Source organism: Podarcis cretensis, assembly GCF_951804945.1.
Source record: "Podarcis cretensis genome assembly, chromosome: 4".
Taxonomy (NCBI): Eukaryota; Metazoa; Chordata; class Lepidosauria; order Squamata; family Lacertidae; genus Podarcis; species Podarcis cretensis.
The window spans coordinates 75,609,255-75,632,809 of NC_137173.1; the positions used below are offsets into that span (position 1 = coordinate 75,609,255).

The 23,555-nt window shown below is 41.0% G+C and overlaps 1 protein-coding gene across 5 annotated transcripts in view; it reads left to right on the forward strand.

The window, feature by feature from the left end:
• Positions 1 to 21,274, forward strand: part of UBE3A (ubiquitin protein ligase E3A) — a 36,091-nt gene extending 14,817 nt beyond the window's left edge. For 4 of the 5 annotated variants that reach the window (XM_079972583.1, XM_079972585.1, XM_079972582.1 and 1 more), the window contains 9 exons: positions 3,857 to 4,167; positions 5,005 to 6,266; positions 13,635 to 13,779; positions 14,803 to 15,008; positions 16,274 to 16,438; positions 17,410 to 17,565; positions 17,657 to 17,730; positions 18,917 to 19,060; positions 19,524 to 21,274. In XM_079972583.1, coding sequence (XP_079828709.1) covers positions 3,857 to 4,167; positions 5,005 to 6,266; positions 13,635 to 13,779; positions 14,803 to 15,008; positions 16,274 to 16,438; positions 17,410 to 17,565; positions 17,657 to 17,730; positions 18,917 to 19,060; positions 19,524 to 19,644 — 2,584 coding nt within the window. In that variant the 3' untranslated portion in view covers positions 19,645 to 21,274. The remainder of the gene's footprint in view (positions 1 to 3,856; positions 4,168 to 5,004; positions 6,267 to 13,634; positions 13,780 to 14,802; positions 15,009 to 16,273; positions 16,439 to 17,409; positions 17,566 to 17,656; positions 17,731 to 18,916; positions 19,061 to 19,523) is intronic. The other variant, XM_079972586.1, reaches the window with a different exon arrangement.
• Positions 21,275 to 23,555: the final 2,281 nt, after the last annotated feature.

The following is a 23,555-nucleotide window of genomic DNA, read 5'->3' on the forward strand; positions in this document are numbered from 1 at the left end:
AAATTAAGCAGTGTCCAATTGTTTAGTGATACAGAAAATACTAGGTCAGGCTCATGAGTAGAAAAGGTACTGGTCTAACTACCAGACTTTGTAATTTCTGCTTCTTGTTATTTCAGTGTTTCTGGTTTATGATACCTGGTTTATATTCTGTGTGGTTTTTTTGTGGTGATTTATATATTTTATGTTTTGTAATGGACCACATTGGAAATCTTTGGGTTGAAAGGCAGGCTATACATTGTCATACTACTATTAATAACTGTAAATAATTTGCTTCATTATACTTGTGCTTTTCATATCATTGTAACTTGAAATAATCTAAATTTTGAAGCTACAGCTGCAATTTAATTCCATCTTATTTATTAGATCAAAATAATTTAACTCAGATTCTTTTATTTGCCAACAGCTCAACTAACTGCTAATATGGAGTTAAACTGTTTGTAAGTGGGCAAAATCCATTCATTAGTCTAGATAATACTTAAAAGAAGAAAGCAATTAACGCTCTTCCTGCTCTAACAGATTTAATAGGGTGGAAACAACTGATGACAAATATTGTTGATGTGTAACTTAGTTAGAAAGAGGACCGAGGGGGAAATGAGTCAAAATATCAGGCATTTTTAACCAGCTTCCTCTGAGAACCTTACTTTGCTTTTCTGTTAACTGTGACGTTCAGAGCTAAAGGGAGTAGTACCAAAGCTGGTTTGCATGTAACACTAAACCATGGTTATGTATGTACAGAAGCAGGAAAGATCCCTAGTGAGGCTACAAGTTTGCCTACTCTCTCCTCCCTCACAGCTAGAAGGACTTCACTAGTGTTTACCTTGTTACTTCGAATTCCGGCTTGTGTATGAACCAGAGATCCAGGATTATAACTAATCAGTTATACAAGCCAGTTTCATAATCCATGATTTGAAGCTGGCTTGCTCTATAACTGACCAAAGTTCGTTTAAACCACAATCTCTGATTCTCACATAACAACAAGGTAGTATTGGGGAAATGGAAAAAAAGTGCTGGCAAAGTCCTTCTCCTGACTTCATGAGATGTGTATGGGTCCAAGGCTTTGCTTTGGGCTCGTTGACACAACACTAAACCATGGTTTAGTATTAATATGTAAGTAAACTCATGATGATTGTGACACTTAACTCTGTCTAACACTGGTTGATTAGTTAGATTTCAGTAATTCCCAATTTATGCATTTGAAGAATGATAATAAAATACTTGCCAAACCTAAGAATACTGATGCTAGTAAAAGAATTGTCAGGCCCGTAGTATATTGTATTTAATTGCCAGTGCGTGCATTCCCATAAAATTTGACAACGTATTTGTTTCCTTTGCTGTCTTCTGAAAACGGTTCTTCCAGTATATAGAGTAGTGTCTGTTCCTTTTACATTAAAACAAGATATTTTAAAAAAAACCAAGAAGCAGATCCAGTAACCACAAACAAAACCACAAAATAATTTTTCCGTCATGTGCCACCAAAAGCTGGAGACAAAATTATTGTTTTGCTTGGCACCTAAAAAGTTACAACTCAGCACCTCATTGGTATACCATGGAGTGATATTCCAAAAGTTGTGGACCCTGTTCTCATGATGGGAACACTCAGTAGAATAGCTCGATATATAGGTAAATTCAAACAAGACTGGGCAGTCTTTCAGATAATTAGTCCCAGGCCCTTTAGGGTTTTCAAGATCATAACTGTCCCAGTGAAAACTACTCAGAAGCAAACAGCCATAATGTAATTGTGCAGTAATGATAGTTGTGCTGAGTATTCCAGTTGCAGTAGATGTGTGGGATATAAATAATCTCAATATCTGTATGTAATTACACATTCTATTTCACTTAGTTTATTTCCTTGTTTGTATGAAATTGTTAAAATAAATCTGTATAGCAGCCATCATTTGAAACAGAGGGCTTAGGCTAGTATTTTTTAGAACACAAACCCCCAATTCCTCTAAAAAAAAAAAAACTTCATGAATTTTGTGAGGATTCATACACTTAAAGGTTGTTTTTTATTTGTTTTAAACTGCAAATACTTACAGCATGGCTATTATCAAATAATATTCTCTCCTTGGAATGTCCTTTGCATGCAAAGTCTTGTTATTAGGTCCATATCATAAAGATCTGCATGGAGTAGTTTTAGAAGGTTTTATTTGGAATTAAAATAATTCCAAATAAAATGGAGAGTTTGTGTTTTGGAGGTCACTTATATATTCTCAGCCTAGTGAGCACTATATTTTGAGACATTAGTTTTCATTAAATAATTTATCCAGATGTGTTCTATGTAAGAGATTTACAACTCCTGTAGTCTTGACCGATGGTGAATTGGAATGATCCCAATAATATTTTAACAATTTTATTTGAGACATAACTTCAAGTTTTTGCTCAGACTAGCAGAAATATTGAGCATTTCTGCACTGTGTACTACCCAGCAAAACTGAAGCATTAAGAGATCAGCTATAGGAAACTCATCATTGAGTTCTTTAATCATCAGTTCTCATCACTGAGTCTCTAATTAACCATTGTTCCCTGTTTCATCCAAAGCAGGAAACTATGGTCACCAGCTTAAGAGCAAGCCAGGATCTTAAACCTTGATTTGAACTTGGCGACAATTAAATATCCCTGTTTTTGACAACGGGGGGGGGGGGGTGTTTTAGTATAGTATGGCAGCATGGAATTACAATGCAGACAGATGTATTTGCATATGAGGCATGGAAGCCCCAGCAGCATCGCCAATAATGAGAGATGATGAGACTCATAGTCCATATCATTTGGAGAAGCCAGGTTCTAGTCATACACTTACTGTACTAAATTTCTACATTATTGTGGAATTCAATATACAGTCATACCTCGGGTTACAGACGCTTTGGGTTGCATGATTTCGGGTTGCACACCGTGCCGAACCCAGAAGTACTGGAACTGGTTACTTCCAGGTTTCGGCACATCCACAGAAGTGCCGAATCGCAACCCGCGCAGACACGACGCTACAGGTTGCGGACGCTGCGGGTTGCAGGCGAGCTTCCCACATGAATCACATTCACAACCCAAGCGTCCACTGTACAGTGGTACCTCGCAAGACGAAATTAATCCGTTCCGTGAGGCTCTTCGTATAGCGGTTTTTTCGTCTTGCGAAGCAAGCCCATTGACAGCTTAGCGGATTAGCGCTATTAGCGGTTTAGCGGCTTTTAGCGAATCAGCTGATAAGCGGCTTAGCGGCTTAGGAAAAGGGGGAAAAAGGGGGGGAAACCCGCAGGAACTCGCAAGACATTTCGTCTTGCGAAGCAAGCCCATAGGGAAATTCGTTTTGCGAAGTGCCTCCAAAACGGAAAACCCTTTCGTCTAGCGGGTTTTCCGTCTTGCGAGGCGTTCGTCTTGCGGGGCACCACTGTAATGAGAAGGAGTGCATATATATACGAGGAGCTTAGTAATTCTTGTAACTGAATGATTTGTTGGAACCAAACCATGACAAGTATTGACCATAGCCCTGTCCTAATTAAGTACTTTTGAAAGTTCTGTTACTTAAATCTTTCCAGTTGAAAGTAATCACATTGAAATGCTGAGCTTGGGGAGGGTCTTTGCCCCAGACTTCGATAATCTACATTTTTTAAAGAAACAGCAGACTAGTTTACACATTCACAAACTATACTGTGCATCAGACCTATTATTATTATTATTATTATTATTATTATTATTATTTAGCAGGTGCATCTTGCCTTTCAGGATCTCTTGATGTGCAATATCTCTTAAATTGAGAGAGATTACTTCAGAGCCTCACTAATCTGTGCTTTGCCGACCATTTGAATGAGCTTGTATATGAAAGCCATACTAATCCTTGTGCTTACTGTTTGGATGTTTGGTACAGGAAGCGAGCAGCTGCAAAGCATCTAATAGAACGCTACTACCATCAGTTAACTGAGGGCTGTGGAAATGAAGCCTGCACGAATGAATTTTGTGCTTCCTGTCCAACTTTCCTCCGTATGGATAACAATGCAGCAGCCATTAAAGCCCTCGAGCTTTATAAGATTAATGCAAAACTCTGTGATCCTCATCCCTCCAAGAAAGGAACAAGCTCAGCTTACCTAGAAAACAATTCCAAAGGTGCCCACAACAACTCCTGCACTGACAGAAAAATGAACAAAAAGGAAATGCAAGGCCCAAGAGATGACTTTAAAGGTAAGGCGTTACCTTTAACACTGGCTGCCAGTATGCTTCAGGTCCAGTTTCAAGGTGTTAGCGGTAAGTCTTAAACAAGTGGAGACCTAGGCACTTGAAGGAGCATCTCTCTATACTAACCTGTCCATGCATTAAGAGTAGCCAGTGAGGCTTTCCTTTGCCTCCCAGTTTTAGAGGCTGTATATTATGTGGAGATGGAGAAAAGGGTCATTTCTTTGCTGGTGCCCAGTGATGGAAGACTCTCCCTTCAGAAACAGGCACCTTGCTTTATTGTCTGATAAAGAACCGATTATTCAGTCGGGCATGTCTGTTGCTTTATACTGTGTTCCATTTTGTGTTTTAAGATTAGTGCTGTTGGTTTATTTTATGTACCTTATTTTTATTTGATGAATCCTTGTTTTAAATTAATTACTTACACCGCCTTGAGATCAAGCAGTATAGGGCAGGCTATAAATATTTGAATAAATAAAATACAATAAGGTGGCTTGTTTCAACAAACCATGGTTAAGATTAACCACCATTTTGAATTCTGAAATGGTGTTAACCTGGTTAATTGAAATCAAAAGTGAAAACTTTGCAGCACCCCCTTTACAGCTGTGCCAGAGCAGAGTGGGGAGCTATGAGACCAGGGGGATGGTTTATCATGACACTGAACACAGCCCTAGTTTCTAATTCAATCTTTTGTCATAATAAAGTGCCAAAGTTGTTGTATGCCTGCTGAAGTTGGTAAATAGTGGGTCTCTGTTTAATACATAGATTTTAACATAAGTTCAACAGTTTAACCTAAGTTTAACCTAAGTTCAACAGAGGTTTTCTGCTTTGTGTTTAACATTGTAGATGTGACATTCTTAACAGAAGACAAAGTCTATGAAATCCTTGAGCTATGTAGAGAAAAAGAGGACTATTCACCTTTAATCCGTGTCATCGGGAGAGTATTTTCTAGCGCTGAAGCTTTGGTACAGAGCTTTCGAAAAGCCAAGCAGCATACTAAGGAAGAACTGAAATCTCTTCAAGGAAAGGATGAAGATAAGGATGAAGATGAAAAGGAAAAAGCTGCCTGTTCTTCTGCCATGGAAGAAGATTCGGTTGCACCATCATCATCATCATCATCATCATCCAGAACAGGCGATGCCGCGCAGGGGGATAACAACCTACAAAAATTAGGCCCAGAAGAAGTGTCTGTAGACATTGATGCAGTCAGACGGGTCTACAATAGATTGCTTTCTAACGAAAAAATAGAATCTGCCTTTTTAAATGCACTTGTGTACTTGTCGCCCAATGTGGAATGTGACTTGACTTACCATAATGTGTACTCTCGAGATCCTAACTATCTCAACTTGTTTATTATCGTTATGGAAAATGGTAATCTTCACAGTCCTGAGTACCTGGAAATGGCACTGCCATTGTTTTGCAAAGCAATGAGTAAGCTACCCCTGGCAGCTCAAGCGAAGCTGGTCAGATTGTGGTCAAAGTATAGCGCAGACCAGATCCGACGGATGATGGAAACGTTTCAACAACTTATAACCTACAAGGTCATAAGCAACGAGTTCAACAGCCGCAACTTAGTGAATGACGACGATGCCATTGTCGCTGCTTCAAAGTGCTTAAAAATGGTTTACTATGCAAATGTAGTGGGAGGGGATGTGGATACGGATCACAACGAGGAGGAAGACGAAGAGCCAATCCCAGAATCCAGCGAGCTAACGCTTCAGGAACTGCTGGGCGAGGAGAGAAGAAATAAAAAAGGACCCCGAGTAGACCCACTGGAAACAGAACTTGGTGTAAAAACTATAGATTGCCGAAAACCACTTATCCCCTTTGAAGAGTTTATCAATGAGCCACTGAATGACGTTCTAGAAATGGACAAAGATTACACCTTCTTCAAGGTAGAAACGGAAAACAAATTCTCCTTTATGACGTGCCCCTTTATATTGAATGCTGTTACGAAAAACCTGGGATTGTATTATGACAACAGAATCCGTATGTACAGTGAACGGCGCATCACCGTACTCTACAGTTTAGTTCAAGGACAGCAGTTAAATCCGTATTTGCGACTCAAAGTGAGACGGGATCACATCATAGATGATGCTCTTGTCCGGGTAAGTGGCGTATTGGTGTAAAAAGGTGTTTGACTGTCTATGTTGGAAAATAAAATAGCTAGAAGCCAGATTGTTACTACGCTATCGACTCAGGTTTCCTGGTGTCTGAAGTATTATAAGCACTAGTTGAGGTTACTGCTGCTTTGCGGGAGTGATGTGTGGAGGAGCGGCCTGCCATGTACACAGGTTTGTTTCTTATCGTTCCCAGAATTACTCCTGGAAAAACATTTGAACCTATGTAAAACGTGTATGGCTTTTCTTTTGCTGAAACCAAAAAGCCATCACGTTAGAATTTTAATCTCTGCACAAATGTTCCTGGAATATTTTGATTTGGCACACTATGGCTTTTATGCACAGATGACCATTCAGAAAGAGACTTGAGGTTCTTGGAAGTTCATTGATGGATAATGGTACATTCCATGTTGTGACAGTGGGGGGGGGGGGAAATTACACTGCTTTATTTCAGGTTTGCATTTGATGGGGTGTATCGGTTGGCAATACCCATTTAACTATCCATCTCAGAGTGTCCCCATAATCTGGCCACATTCCTGGGCAATCGTCACATGAAACAGTTTGTGGTATAAAGCAGTGGTCAGGTACTCCAGCGTGTGAGCCTAATAAGCCCAGTAGGCCTCCCTCTTTGTCCTGTGAAGCCATTTTGACCAAGCCACACCTACCTTCTACACCCCTGTTGCAGGTAAAAAGATTCAGCTCCCTGCCAAAAGTGGAATTTTCAGGCACTGTCAATTCAGCTAGCTGGTGCTGCTTGCAAAACCATGTTCCCGTACAAGCACCAATGATAATCACATTTGCCCCTGTAAAGACACAGGGCTTCACAAGCACTGGCGATCAGTGGAGGCACCCACACCTACAAAGCACTGTGCCTTGACCTGTGCAGTTTGATTTCAAACAACACAAGCAAAATAAAGCACTTCACCCATCCTGCCTTTCAGAATGGCACACAGATCTATGGGGACCTAGGCATCCAGCCTGCCAGCTGGAAACTGCTCCCCACAATTTAAAAAGTAAGAAGATAAAAATGAAAACACCACCTTCTGTAAAACTTATTAAAGCCTTTCCCTCCCTGTGTGTGAACTGATTGTTGTTCCTTCCCAAAGACATCTCCCGCCTCCACGACATGCATACACATGTAGAATCATAGAATTGTAGAGTTGAAAGGCCCCCCAGTGGTTATCCAGTCCAACCCCCTGTAATGCAGGAATCTCAGCTAAAGCATCCATGACAGATGGGCATCCAATCTCTGCTTAAAAACCACCAGTGAAGAAGAGTCCACAACCGAGGGAGACGGTTCCACTGTCAAAGAGCTCTTAACTGTCAGAAAGTTCTTCCTGGTGTTCAGTCAGAATTCCCTTTCTTGTAGAGAAGAGGCAGTTTGCCCCACGGAACTGGTGGTATAAACCCCTAGCCCCTTCATCGCAAGCCTTTCTGTGGTTCATCTTAACTGTTTGAAGCTCAGCCTGCCCCTCACAAAGCCGTAACTGGAACCATTAAAAAAATCTCCCATTCAGTCTTAATAAAGCTAGTCCTCAAACCAGTGGTCTGCATAGCACCAAGAGGTGTTAGTAAGCAAATTTGTCATTGTCTGAACACATGTCTTGGGTTAACAGGCTGACATCTGGGGAACAAAAGCTTCATGGAGTACTGTACTGAACTTTGCATCTCTGTTGTGTAGGTTACTAAAGTTTCACAGTAGCTTTCCAGCAGTGACCTCTTGAGTTTGGTTAGAGGAATAGAAAATATGGTTCGTGCTTTTTTCCTAGAATGCAGGTTCTTCAGTTTGTGATAGGAAAGATGAGCAGTCCCTGATAGGGGAAGGAGCCGTGAATCAAGTCTCCCGAGACCTGTGTCACTTAGGTTAAAGAGTTTAACTGCAATTCTGGTGCTGGTGCTAGCATCTAGCGTGTAAGAATAATGTGCAGTTGCATTAACATTTAGTGGTATCAAGTGGTCCTGTTCCACTGGTGAAACAGAGCTTTCCCCTTCTTTCTTCTCTCCTGCAGCCCCCCATTGGTAGACCCTATAGGGAAGATTTTGAAGGGTATACAGGGGAGATGTAACCCACTGCCTTCTAATTACTGTACGTTCATTTGACTTGACTTTATTTAGGTTATATTTATTTTGCTGCATAGAAATAGAATATAAAACATAATATAGATAATAAAACAGTATTAAATCATAAAAGCATCACGAATCAAAACTGCAGAAATAGACTAATTTGAAAAGGCTTGGGAGAAAACATTTTCAGCAAACATCAAAAAGTCAACATTTTATGCAGCGGTGATAAGAGTCTTCTTATTTAGACCTGCTAACTTGATCAAGTCATAAATAGTGCAAAGCTCTGGGTTGGTCTGAAGACTTTGGTGTTGTCAGGAGAATCCTGAGTGAAGCTGAGAAAGCCAGCTGCTGTTTACCTCAGATAATTTTTCATGCATGGGAGGGGAAAACATGAATCTGCAGCTTTGCACTAGTCTGAAAGTTTGAGATTTTAAATTTGTTGCATGTGCTATTTCATTAAGAGTGAAAAGGCGCCTTCATATGCCCCTGTGAGTGGGATAATTTGATCCCTCTTTGGTGGTTGAATTCCAGAAGTATTGGTAGGAAGTGCTGCATCAGGAATGGCAAGCCTTTTTCTGTCCAAGGGATGTGTTGATCCTTGGCCAATCCTCCATGCCTGCCATTGTTGTGGCCACTCCAGACACATGCACACTGTATCTGTACACACATCCCAGAACTAAGTTTCTTTACTGGCAGTCACAGAATTTGGAATTGCAGTAAAACTTGTATTTGCCATGGCAATAATCCTGCAATTGCGCTTTGAGTATCTAAATGATTGCCAGTAGCAGAAGGGATAACCTTGGTCACAACTTGTTTTGATTCTGGCATTCTGTTCCACAATGGTGGGGGTGCACATGCCCTGATCCAGTGTAGCTGCAGGAGAAAGCTGCATTACAGCTCACATTCAGCTCTTGCAAATCTATAATTCACTCAGTAAGTGTCCAAACTCTTAGGACAGAATTCTCGCCAGAACCTGTTTACATTGATCCTGCAAATAAAGTGGAACATTGTGTTCTATAAAACCTAGTTTAAGGCTGCTATATTTAATGTGTGTGTTTATCTAGTTTGACTCAGCTCTATTCTAAGCTGGATGTCTTTCTGTTTTTCATTTGCTCAGCAGTGCAGTTGGATTTATAGTATCAGAAATCCTATTCCTGTTCTGCAAGTAAATTTTTCCTCGACCTTTGATATTGGCTGCCTTTTGTTAGCCTTTCCATTTTATGTACAACACATTTACATTGTGACTTGAGTACCACCGTTAAATTGTCAAGTATGTATCGTGTACCTTACTACACCCAAGATGCATCCTGAAACAATAAACTTTCCTAATTACTGGGCAACTACCTTCCTACTCTGAACACTGACAAAGTGCCCTTATAAACTTTTAATTCTTGTGCATTCATGGTCAGACTCGGTCTAATATCTATTTGGTTTCACATATATTTAAGAAATAACTGATTCGCTTCTGTTCTGCAAGGCCTTGTAACCATCACAGAGTAACCTTTCTCTAAACTATAGATTCAAAACAGATGTTCAATTAAAGCAGCCTTTGGCAACCTGGTGCCACCTGGATAAAGCAGCCTTTGGCAACCTGGATGGCACCAGGTTAGTGAAGATTGACTTAAAACTTGTAGCTCAACAGAGTGGGAACTGCCAGGTTCTCCACTAAACACCTGATATCAAGTAATTTGACACTTCTAAGTGCTCGCCCAGTTGTTTCCTTGCAGTTGTGGCTTAAATTCAAGCCAAGGCTGCAACGACTCCTGCTGGAAGTGTGGCTTGCATTCAACAGGGATTGGCTCCATTCAGGAGCTCTGATCGGGAGCTTGCAAGTGCTTGCATTTGGTACCAAATTTAAAAGCCTCTGGATGCAAGCCCCATTTGCAGAAGAAGAATTGGGGTTGCATTCTAAGACTCCCGGTTGCTTTTGTGTAGCTGTGACCTTACCTGCCCTTCACCTTATGTCATATGATGTAAGGAGTGGGGCAGGTGGGGAAATTGCCTTGTGGGCCTTGTTTTGCCCATGATCTGAAGGTTCCTCCTCCATGACATAGAATATATTAGCCCAGTTCACATGTCTTTGGAAACTGTAGGCAATAGTTTGGTATGAATGTGCATATCTGGACAATATGACTCTCACCTGCTGGCGCACAGAGGATATAAACCAGGATTCGTGACTTCGCATTATGTCAAAACCAGGAGACACGGACTGTTTTGCTCCCAATAAGCAAGACAAAAACAAATCTTGGCTACACATCCTGGTTAGAGAGTGAAACAAACTACAATCCCTGCTTTAAATGTCACACTAAGGCAGTAGTTCAGTTTTGTTTCCTCCCAGCATAAGCTGCAGAGACGCAAAGTGGCCAAGATCAGTGTGGTCACAATAAACCAGTGGTTTTCTACCACTGTGCCGTGGCACCCTGGGGTGCCTTAAATGATGGTCAGGGGTGCCACGGGCAGCACTGGCCTCTGTCCCTCTTTCCTTTCCTCCCTCCCTCTGATGCCTTCTCGAGTCCCTGCCTCCCAAAGATGTGCACAGCTGTTTGTTGCAGCTCCTCAGGTGAAGGGTGTGTCTGGGAGGCACCTCTCTTTGGGGCGGGGAGGGGCAGCTCAGAGACCAGGGACGGCTACAGCAACTGCCCGGAGGACTCCAGAGGAGAGAAGAGGAGGCTGAAGGAACACTCCACATGGGAGGGTGTTCGAAAAATGGTGAGAGGCTGCCAGCTCTGCAGACAATAACTGGGCTCCTTAGCCCCGCAGGGGTGCTGCAAAAAGAATGTGGTTGGTCAAGGGAGCCGAGGACTCAAAAAGGTTGAAAACCGCTGCCATAAACCATTAACTATGGTTTGCTGGGATGTGAGAACAAGGCCATTGTCGGTTGAAACATTTTGCCTAACTGATTGATTTGCATACAGCTTCACTCCATAAAACTCTTCTTGCATATCTCGTGTCAGTAAAAATGTCTGCTCGTAAAGCAAAGTTCTTTATCGCCTTTTTATATTTAATTGCTCCAATCATATTCTAATGACCTTGTTCCAAGTGGCTGGATTAAATGAGATACCTTTCCGTAGTACAAAAGTAAAACGTTGCCCCAATTTCAATGATGGTACACATTTTATGTGTTACATTTCCTTCTTAGTGGAGTCAAGAAACTTTGTGTTAACCCAGTAAATAGCATTAATTGCGTCCCGTGAGGGTCCGAAGATCATTCTCTACAGTTCTTTCCCCTGTAAGGCTTCATAAAACTTAGCAATGAGAAACTGGGCAGTACAAAGTGTTGTGCAATAGAGAGAGAACTTTCCCTTGATAATCTTAGTGGTTTTTTATTATGTCTGCAGTATGGTGGGTGATGGAATGTTTTGGAATCAAACTTGCTCCTGGCTAGATTAGCTGGTGACTTTTTCCCATCATCTGTATCAAGGAGCAGCATGGTTCACTTGGGTTTGAACCAGTTGTCAGTTTTCTTAATCATATTGAAGTGTTAACGGTGTCAGTTCGGATTCAGTAGGCCTTGTTGTATAAATAGATATTTTAAGCCTTCTACTTTGAAGGCTACATATAGATATCCAATCTAGTGGTGCAGAAGAAAAATTTAAAGAAACTGGGATAAATGCAAAAATATGGGCATGAGTTGTATTAAATGTGCCCCAACTCTACAGAATTTTGCTCACACATGCTAAACCATAGTTTAGTGCCACATGAAGAAGCCACCTTGAGCCTCATGTGTTGCCTTCCTGTGCTCAACAGAGAGATGCCAATTCAGACCTGAAGCAGTTAGTATTTGTTCACTCTCACCTGCACACAATGCTCAGCATAATAAATATCACATGGAGCACCAGCTGTCTAACAAACCAGCAAACTCCCTGGTCTACTCCTCCCTTTTAAGCTGGATTGGATTTTAAATATTTACCATATTTTTCCGTCTGTAAGAGGCCCCCATGTATAAGTCTCAGATTTAAGAAAATGGGGGAAGATGGCCCAGAGTATTAAGACACCTCCCAATATTTGACATTTTTAAGGGGGGGAACCGAGTCTTATACACGGAAAAATATGGTACTGATTAACTTACCATTGGTAGCGCATGAAACTATTAATCTCCAGGTTGTGGGTTTGAGTCCCACATTGGCAAAAGATTCCTGCATTGCAGGGGGTTGGACGAAATGACCCTCATGGTCCCTTCCAACTCTACAATTCTAGGATAGAAATCAAGGAATCTTAAGGAATCTTGCAGAAGAAACATTTTTCTTCCCCTATGGACACTTATGCAACCTAAAAGGATGGGAGGGCTCCAGAAGATTTTGCGATAAGCAGCTGGGGTGGAGGGAAGGAGAAGCATCTGTTCTGTGAAGTTCTTTGTCTTAAGGATTCAAGCCACTGTGTAGATCGTGGCTTCTGATCCTTTGCGGATACTGTCATGTCTATCTTCAAGGCTCCTTTTAAGGCTTATGCAGAATATGAACTTGTAAGGTGTACTCTAAGATCCTGTGGGCTATTTTTAAGTTTGAATCTAAAAGTTAAAACTGTTGTGTGTCCTAAAGGAGAGATCTCTGTAGGATTTGTGCAAGGCTTTGAGACAATAGGAGTCATCCTCAGCTATTGCTGCGGGAACGGTACTAGTCGCTGGAGATGACAGTAATCCCGCTGAGCCTAAAGGTCTAATTCTGAAGCAGCAACTAGAGGGAGAACGGGATGGTTCCTACCCTTGGGGATAGTTCCAAGAGCACTTTGGGAACCCTGTTTCCTCTTTTTCTTACCTTTCCCTGTTTAGGGAAGTATTTAATGACTGATGTTTAAATGTATTTTTAATCTTTTGTTGGAAGTCACCCAGAGTGGTGGTGGTGTTATATTCCTCCATCCTGGTCTAGCAGATCCATCCAAAACATTCTCTAGGCATGTGCACAGTGCTTGCAGGCCTTCCCAGTTAACTTCATCCCCTCCTTTTTTTTTCTTAGACACCACAATGGGATGAGCCCAAAGTGGGTCACATTGTCCACCCCCCTCACTGTGAACCTCATTATGTCCCCTGCTGTTCTGTATAACAGACTATAAGTATTTTCTATGGCAAGTATTTATTGTGACCGTTACCCTGAATCACTTGCAACAAACTGCTTCGTTTTCTGAGTCTTGCTATTCCTTACGTCCCTTAAAATATATTTCTAAGATAAAACAACAGCTTTCATTTTCGTTTGTGCATGTTGTAGTAGAGGGAGGTGGGGCTGTTTAGTATATCCACAGCATGGTGACCTATAAAATAGGATGTACTAAAGGAACGTTTTGTTTCTTATTCAATAGTTAGAAATGATTGCCATGGAAAATCCAGCAGATTTGAAAAAGCAATTGTATGTGGAATTTGAAGGAGAACAAGGGGTTGATGAAGGAGGAGTTTCCAAAGAGTTTTTCCAACTAGTTGTAGAGGAAATCTTCAACCCAGATATTGGTACGTAATTAACTTCATATTTATTTAATATGCAAAATGGCTTGTGTCTCGTCTTCTTAACAGTTACCTACTCTTTCCTGAGCCATATGAAAACCCATCTTTCTAGGTTTTTTGTTTTTACTTGTAGCTTGTGTACCCCTCCTTAGACACCATCTTGTGACAAGTCAGCGAAATCACGTGTCAGCCCTTCTAGGGGATGGTACACCATTTTTACATGCAAGTGTGCCTTGGTTTTGAGTGCTCACCAGCCCACCGGAAGCCAGCTGTAGCTAGCTGCCTTCTCCATAAAATGTTATCTCTTCTTGTGCAGATAGTGTGTATGTCATGGAATGTTTAAGCATCCATTTCCAACACACACACACACACAGTGTGTTTCAGTGGATTTTGGAATATTATGGTAGCTTTATTATACATGGGGACTTTTGAATGAAGTCCGGATGATGCTGTGAACTAAGCTGTGACTAAATAACAGGTGGATTTCTTCATGTGCCTCCTCCACAAGAGGCCCAGAAGGTGACAACATGAAAACAGGCCTTTTCTACAATGGCTCCCCATTTGTGGAATGCTCTCCCTCCGGGTTTATACATCTTTAGGCGCCCAGTGAAAATATTCTTCTTCCACCAGGCCTTTTCAGGGAAGTTTTTAATGTGTGATGTTTTAGTGTATCTTTGGTTTCTATGGAAGCCACCCAGAGTGGCTGGGGAAACCCAGCCAGATGGGCAGGGTACAAATAATAAATTATTATTATTAGTGGTAGTAGTAGTATTTTATTTTACTTAGTGACATCCGATGCCCTTTTAAATGTGTTCTGGGAGGGGAAATTATTGATTGATGTGTTCTTATTCTTATTATGTATTTTTGTGTGTTTTTTATATTGTTATGTTATAAACCGCCCTGCAATCTTCGGATACAAATTTATTAAGTAACAAAAATAATAAAAACGAAGCTTTCATGTTTTTTTCTTTTTTAAAAAAGTCTTGCTATTCAATTCACCAGTATTAATTTTGACATGCTTTTTTATAGGAATGTTCACTTACGATGAGTCTACAAAATTGTTTTGGTTTAACCCATCGTCTTTTGAAACTGAGGGACAGTTTACACTGATTGGAATTGTGCTGGGTCTGGCCATTTACAATAACTGCATTCTGGATGTCCATTTCCCAATGGTTGTCTACAGGAAACTAATGGGCAAAAAAGGAACTTTTCGTGACCTGGCAGACTCTCACCCTGTAAGTTGATAATTACATTTGGAAATCTGTACTTACATTCTGAGTTGTTGTTGTTGTTGGCAGTGTGACACACTCTGAGTGTTCTCTTGCATGAAACATCAGTGGCCATTGTCTCAAAATTGCATAATAGAGACCAAAGTTGAGAGTGTTGCTTGCTTAGTAGTTCATGACAGAGACAGTGTTTAAACTGGTGACTTCACAGCTCCCACTGTTTGCCGCTTCACTACACATATCCACACCAGCTCTTAGTCCTGCGACAGTTTGCTTAATGGGCATTTTAGAAAAGTCAGCATTTAGCAACACTTCAAGTCACCTGTTATTACAGAACATGATGTCAGGTGCTCAAGGAAAAGGCTGCACAGTGTGCAGTGTCAAGAGACCTGTACTGTCAACACAAATGTGCTTTGCCAGTACTGGAGAAGAGGGGAGCGTGTGTGTGGAAGGGAGGGTGACTGGGTCACTTAACCTGTTTGTCTTATCTAAGCAGCTGAGATCTTAAATGTATAGGGTGGCGGCAAGCCATATTGGCAGCTGAGTTATAAGGACGATCACAACAGTTTCGAAACTAGCTTTCTGAAACTTCACAATGCAGTTGTGAAAGCAAACGATGCCAGTGATGTTCTCGGTGTTATTTCATTCCAAAACAGAAACTTGCATCTGTTCCAAAGTTTCCTTTAGCTGAAAATCTATTGGAAATTATGGATGGTAAAAATAGGACAACTTCTCCAAATGCAAAAGGAGGTGTGTCCGCCCGCCTCCCCCGCTCTTTATCAGACTCCACTTATAGCCATTGTTAAGCTTTGGTTACCACAAAAAAAACCCACACACACACTTGCCTGAAACAGTATCTTACTGTGTGCATTTTTTTTTTTAATGAAAGGCAGCTCTGGGAGGCCACAACATTGATCAGAACAGTAGGCAAGGGGTTGTAAAGATCTTTTTCCATTCAAAATTGTCCTCCCCTTGCTGCTTTTCCACCTACTGGGATGTGGGGATCTCTTCCCTGCCTGTGGAAAAACAGCACATGAAGGTGATTTGGATAGGAAAAACAGCCTTTGAATAAAGGATTAAAGAGCTCTCTCCTCCACAGTTGCTGTGATCTGATTCACAGTATCCTATAGCTGCTTTTCATTTAAATCTGGAAACTGACATGGGTGTAAGTAAAAAGATACAGTTTGACCCATAACGTTCGTGCATACTGCATAATTACCAGGTCTGTTGCTGGGGGTTTAAAGCCTTATGAAATATGTCTTGTTTCATTTTAGGTTCTCTATCAAAGCTTAAGAGACTTGTTGCAGTATGAGGGAAGCGTGGAAGATGATATGATGATAACCTTCCAGATATCTCATACGGATCTCTTTGGTAATCCGATGATGCACGATTTAAAGGAAAATGGAGATAAAATCCCTATTACAAATGAAAACAGAAAGGTAATTTGAATGGGCAGTGCCACCAGTTGCTGAGTGATTACCTGATCAATATTCCAGGAGAACAGATAGAAACACACCTTGTATGCATTTATATAAATTAAGCTCATTTGCATGATCTCTGCTGAGGCTGTCAGAAAGTTGTATTTTCTCATTTGCTAAATTTGTATGACAACAAATAGTGCTCAAGGTGACTAACAGCAATAAAATACAAAGCAAAATAAATCAAAAGCGTGAAAATAAATTGAGTGAAACATACCAACAAAACTGAAAGAAATGCCACCAGTTCAACTAATTTCAGCAGACTTACAATTGCCATAACAAGTCAACTTGTAAGGCCAAATGGCTATATGAATGAAAGCATCTCTGCCTGCTAGCAAGAGAGGGAGTATAGGATGAACCACTGAGAAGGGGATTCTGATAAATTGTGATTTTGAGAAGTGATTTTGGGGAAATTCTTGCGGTACTGCCCTCCCTGTGGAATACTCTCCCATCAGATGTCAAGGAGATAAAGAACTACACAATTTTTAGAAGACATCTGAAGGCAGCCCTGTATTCAGAAGTTTTTAACGTTTTATTATGTTTTTATATTCTGCTGGAAGCCGCCCAGAGTGGCTGGGAAAACGCAGCAAGATAGACAGGGTATAAATTGTTGTTGTTATTGTTATTATTTATTAGATTTTTAAATACCTTTATTAGAAGTAGATGATGATGTGAAACATTCTCTGTGGCTTGTTTTATAAACCACTTGATTTCGTGGATGGAGTGAAAAGAAATAGGATTTATTTGGGGAAAGCTCAAAATTATTAGCAGCCTGAATGATTTAAATATAAGTTATTAAATAGGGAGGAGTCTGTTCTGATTTTTGGCAGCAGTTCTTCCTATTTCTCTCCTGTAGCCACTTGTTAGTTGAAAGAAAGATTCGCACTTGACCACCGAGGAAACCTTGCATTATTTGTCTTTTTATTAAACAGGAATTTGTGAATCTGTATTCTGACTACATTCTCAACAAATCAGTAGAGAAGCAGTTTAAGGCCTTTCGAAGAGGATTCCACATGGTAACCAACGAATCTCCCCTAAAATATTTATTTAGACCCGAAGAGATTGAATTGCTCATTTGCGGAAGTAGGGTAAGGCACTTGAAACGTGCAAAAGACAATAACTTGCTCTCTGCTGAATATCTAAAGTCTGAGGTGGTGATACGATGTCTTGTATTTATAGAATCTAGACTTTCAAGCTCTAGAAGAAACTACGGAGTATGATGGCGGCTATACCAGAGACTCTCTAATTATTAGGTAGGAGGTTTAAGTTTTTCTGTGGGTGAATGGAGAAAACTCTGCCTGTTAGCAAGTGGTGTGAATAGCTAAATTATAACACAAATGTACCAGATAATGCACAGTTTAGAAAACAAAAAAGAGATGTGTTTAAGGCTTCCCGTTTTAAAATATACTAGATCTTTTTTTCTTGTCCATTCTGTGGTTAAACCAGAAGAACTGATGCCTTAGACATAGGTCAAAAAATCACATGTAGAAGGATGACTTCAAGAGTAGCAAAGGGGAGGGGATGCTTCCCCCCCCCAAAAAAAAAACATTTATTTTCCCCTCCCAGCTTTCAGAGCCTATGTTGAATGGATTACATCCTTGTTCGCCTAATAATGGTCTTTGAACTTTATGGGCTCCCCCAAATAGCTTTTCCTAGAGCCTCGCCTGGTCATATAGTAGCAACTTCTGTTTTGTAATCAACGTGGCTATTTGGAAAAGTTTTGTACTTGCCAAAAACAGTGGAGGACCCATTCTCAAATTTTGCGTCACGTGCTAGTATGTTCATGCTAGCGCTCTCAACAGCTAAGGATAGTGATGAGAAAGGGGGAGCGTTAGGTAACTTAGGCAGTGTGGGAAATGAGAAGCTAGACTGCCATCCACTGTCCTCATCCCCATCCAAAGCCCTAAAACAGACCACTGCAGCTGAGTAGAAGGCTGTAGGTGTTTGAGTAAATGTGAATGCAGTTCTTCAGTCAGGTAGGAATATACATTCAGAAGCACCATATTCCCCTACCTGGGTTGAGATATATGTGTGCCTCTTTATATAGTATTTTTGCATTTGAAAACACTCTTAAACAAAACAGTGGTACCTTGGGTTACATATGCTTCAGGTTACATATACTTCAGGTTACAGACTCCGCTAACGCAGAAATAGTACCTTGCGTTAATAACTTTGCTTCAGGATGAGAACAGAAATCGTGCAGCGGCGGTGCAGCAGCAGTGGGAGGCCCCATTAGCTAAAGTGGTGCTTCAGATTAAGAACGGTTTCAGGTTAAGAACGGACCTCCAGAACGAATTAAGTACGTAACCAGAGGTACCACTGTATATTGATAGAGTACACTTGCATTTGCTACTTCTAAGGTTAAGGGCAAGATATAAGCAGCACAAGACGTTTTGCTGTGCCCAGAATATTTATTTATTTTCATTTTTGCTTCAACAGAGAATTTTGGGAAATAGTCCATTCATTTACAGACGAGCAAAAAAGACTATTCCTCCAGTTTACAACAGGCACAGACAGAGCCCCAGTAGGAGGACTCGGAAAACTAAAGATGATTATAGCCAAAAATGGCCCCGACACAGAAAGGTAAACTCGTTTGACGTAAATCTTACTTTAAAATTCAGAAATTTAAGTGTATCATGCAGCAAGTGTAAAAAAAATATGTTTTAAGCCTCTTTCTGAGTTGAGTTCCCCCTCAGTCCCCACTATAGTCATACTTTGGAAGTCAAATGCTTTGGAGTCAAATGTTTTGGCTCCCAAATGCCGCAAACCTGGAAGTGAGTGTTCTGATTTGCGAAGGTTCTTTGGAACCCAAATGTCCGATGCAGCTTCCGATTGGTTGCAGGAGCTTCCTGCAGCCAATCGGAATCCGCGCCTTGGTTTCCAAATGTTTTGGAAGTCGAACGGACTTCTGGCACGGATTCCGTTCGACTTCCGAGGTACGACTGTACTAGTTGTTGATTTGAGAAGAGCGACAGTAATGGCTTGTGCGTTTTGTGTTCCGCTCTCCCGTGATCTGATCATTTTCTCCTCTTCCCTTTCTCCGTAGGTTACCGACGTCTCACACATGCTTTAATGTCCTTCTGCTTCCAGAGTACTCCAGCAAAGAAAAACTTAAAGAGAGATTGTTGAAGGCCATCACATATGCCAAAGGATTTGGCATGCTGTAACGAAAATAAATAAAATAACAAAAGGGATTAAAAAGATTTGGTGGTGATGGTGTCCCTGTCCAAAATAAATAAATAAAATAACCCCCACCCCACCCCACCCCCACAAAAAGGCCATAAGATATAGAGAGCTACAGTAGTCACTCGTGTCTGTGCCCCCTTCTTCACTTGGGGACATTGGGCTGGAACAGCAGATTTCAGCTGCTTCTTTGAACAAATTATTTTTCTTTTAGCGTGAAAGTGTTACATATTCTTTCACTTGTATGTACAGAGAGGTTTTCCTGAATATTTATTTTAAAGGGTTAAATCACTTTTGCTTGTGTTTATTACTGCTTGAAGTTGAGCCTTTTTCTTTTTTTTTTCTTTTTTGAGTATTTACAAGAAAACGAAACTGTACTCTCCCGAGGAAAAATATTGCCATCATTTGTAGATTGTGTAACCTTTTTAAGTATGTGCTACATTTTTCGTCCCAGTTTAATCAAATCAAAAATCAAGAACTGTACTTTTTTGGACAGTTTTGCTTTTGAAACTTGAAGTCTTGGAAAGCGAAATGGTGTGATGCAATGACTGCTGTTCTAGCCCCCAAAGAAATGTGTGGAAAAATCTTTAGACTCAATAAAAAATGGAAGGGAGAACTTTGGAATGTTTAACTGCAGCCTTTGAGAACTTTTACTTTAGTCACAGCACAACGATTAAAAAAAAAAAATCTCATTTCAATATATATGTTGTCTTTCACATGTCTTGTCTTGTAGCATACAGTGTTTTTAATTAGCAAGGTTTCTAGCTGTATGAAAGCGTAAACATAGTTAGGTTGGGTTTTGTCTTTTCTTTTTTTTAAAAAAAAAAAAGTTGTTTACTGGGAAAAGTGCATTTTCAGCCAAACAGCATTAGAGTAGGATGAAATGTGTTGTTGGAGAAATCGGAACGTTGGGTCTATAATCAAAAGCATGAAAAGTGCACTTAAAACGAAATTTTAATTGCCTATTATGTTGACATTTTAAATAGACAATCCAGTCTTCCCTGCAAGTTATTTTAATGAATTGTTGTTCCTTTTTCAAATCGTATGATCAGTGGTGCAGCCAAGGGATTCTTCACCTCCCCACCCCCACCCCAGTTTAGCAATAGTGGGGGAATAATTAAACATCTTTAAGGGCAAGTTTGCATTGTAATACTCCCAATTATTCATTGTATGTCTCGGAAATAAACCCTAAGCTCACTTCCCTCTCTTACATAACATGCCATAGGTTTGGAGTGTTTTAAGTCTGCATCCTACATCAGAGGGACGGAGCCCTTACCTTTCTACAGATTGTCCCTGCACGCTGGTGATCGCCGCTGTAACAATATAAAATAAAGGGACTGTACATTTTTAACCAAGACAATGTAATTGGCATACCTCGTCTTAACTGCAAGTGACAACTGATGTGCAGATCTGAGCTTGTGCCTTGGTGATTGCTATGCCTGACTACTACACACAACAAATCAGCTTGATTTGTGCAGAATTGGTATTATTTCATTTGAGGGAGAAAAAAAAATGTGTCTTTCAGGATTATTTTATTAATTTTTTTTAGTAATAGATACAGGCAACTGTTATGTACCAATAATGCTAAATAAAACAGTGATGTTTTCCACCATGGTCCAGTGACAAAGAAGAAAAGTGATTTTCTTAGTTTCGTAAGTTAACTCTGGTATCGTTGGAGTTACTGGTATTTAAACTGCCATGTTTATTGACTCCCTTTGGTATAAAGCTGTCCTTAACAATTCACTTGAAACTGACGGCCTTTACCACTCTCAAATGCGTCTTGACATTAGTGGGGCTTTTTACTCATCTTATAGGTGAGAGCAGGGGGTGGGAGGAGCTAAGCATATACCATGATTTCTGTGGTTATTTGTATATGCCTCAATTAACGGGCAGTTTTAAAATAGGCACCTGAAGGGATGAAATTCTGATGGCTGAAACAGTTTCCTTTGTTAATAGATAAATGATGAACTTTTCCGGGGGCTCCTAAGAAGGCACTAGATGTTGTATTGATCTGTTTCCTCTTAACAGTGCTGTTATGCAGGCCAACTCAGAAGAGAGTCCCATTTGTTCAGCATGACTAACGCTGTGTTGTAATTATGCGTGTTGAGGGTTGTAGTTGAAGTCACCTCCTACATTTAATTGGTTTTTAAGTTCTTACACTAGGCCGCCTTCCAATACCACAAAGCTCTGGAGAGCAGCACTCCTGTTAGGAGGGAGGATACACTGCAACATTTTGTTGTGGGTCTCTTTTGTATAGTAATAGTTTCTGTAACATGAGCACCTAGTCTGTTTACCTGTACAGTGGTACCTTGGTTCTCGGACTTAATCCGTTCCAGGAGTCTGTTCGACTCTCAAAATGGTTTGAAAACCAAGGCGCAGCTTCCAGTTGGCTGCAGAAGCTTCCTGCACGCAATTGGAAGCCACGTCGGACGTTCGGGTTCCGAAAAACATTCACAAACCGGAACGCTCACTTCTGGGTTTGCGGCGTTTGGGAGCCGGTTTTTTCAGGAGCCAGGCCATTCAACTACCAAGGTACCACTGTACTTCTGTGTCTCCTTTTTAAAGAATACAATACTGTGTATTTGTAGCACTGATGAGGGATAGAGGACTGTGCTTTTTATCTAGGACTGTGTACAGTAAATGGTCATTTGTAGTACTATATATAAACATAACTATACTATATTATATTATATATATATAATACTATATATAAACACAACGCAGGTGGCGCTGTGGGTTAAAGCCTCAGCGCCTAGGACTTGCCGATCGAAAGGTCGGCGGTTCGAATCCCTGCGGCGGGGTGCGCTCCCGCTGCTCGGTCCCAGCGCCTGCCAACCTAGCAGTTCGAAAGCACCTCCGGGTGCAAGTAGATAAATAGGGACCGCTTACCAGCGGGAAGGTAAACAGCGTTTCCGTGTGCGGCTCTGGCTCGCCAGAGCAGCGATGTCACGCTGGCCACGTGACCCGGAAGTGTCTCCGGACAGCGCTGGCCCCTGGCCTCTTAAGTGAGATGGGCGCACAACCCCAGAGTCTGTCAAGACTGGCCCATACGGGCAGGGGTACCTTTACCTTTTATATAAACATTACTTTCTATTCGTTAAATTTCTTTCCTGGCCTTTCGCCAAAGGAGTCCAGGGCAGCAAAGTAGCAAAGAGAAAGGAACTTTTAAAAAACAGTTTTAAAACAATCCTGTATTCTCACAGCTAAACAAGTCCCTGGCAATTTTGAACAATATATTTTAGCCATAAAACACCTGGGAAGACGTGGATTTTGTAAAGTTCTGCCCAGGTGTGACTAATGAGGGAGTTAAGAGTAGCTCATCAGGGAGAGCATTCCGTAAGAAGGGAGCTACTACTGAGGAGACTCTGTTCCAAATCAGCACCAGCCAGATATTACCCAGCAGTGGCCTTGCTAACTGTGCCAATTATAAGATAGTTGAAACTGGGAGGAAGGGTTAGACTAGATGACTCTTGGTGTCCCAACTCTACAATTCTATGACTCATGCTGTGTCTTGTACTGTATCCTGATCTGATGTAAGGCAGGGGTGCAGAACCTTTTTGGCTCCGAGGGTTAGATTTGACAAGTTAGGCAAAGCTTCCCACCTGTCATTCACTTGAATTCACAAATGAATTCCATGGCGTGTCCCAAAAAGGCCTGGCAGGCCACTTTTGGCTGATGGGGTGCAGGTTCTCCATCCCTGGTTGTAAGGCAACTTCACATGAACACTTACAGTGGAGCAGAGAGATCCCCTTCTGTGGGGAGCTTTCTGTGTAGAATTCCAGGTTGCAAATCCAGTTTCTCTAGACAACATTGTGACTCGATAAAAGGATGGATCTAGGGCAGCCAATTCTATTAGATTTTCTTTCTTAGAATACCTATACATATCAAGGATTTT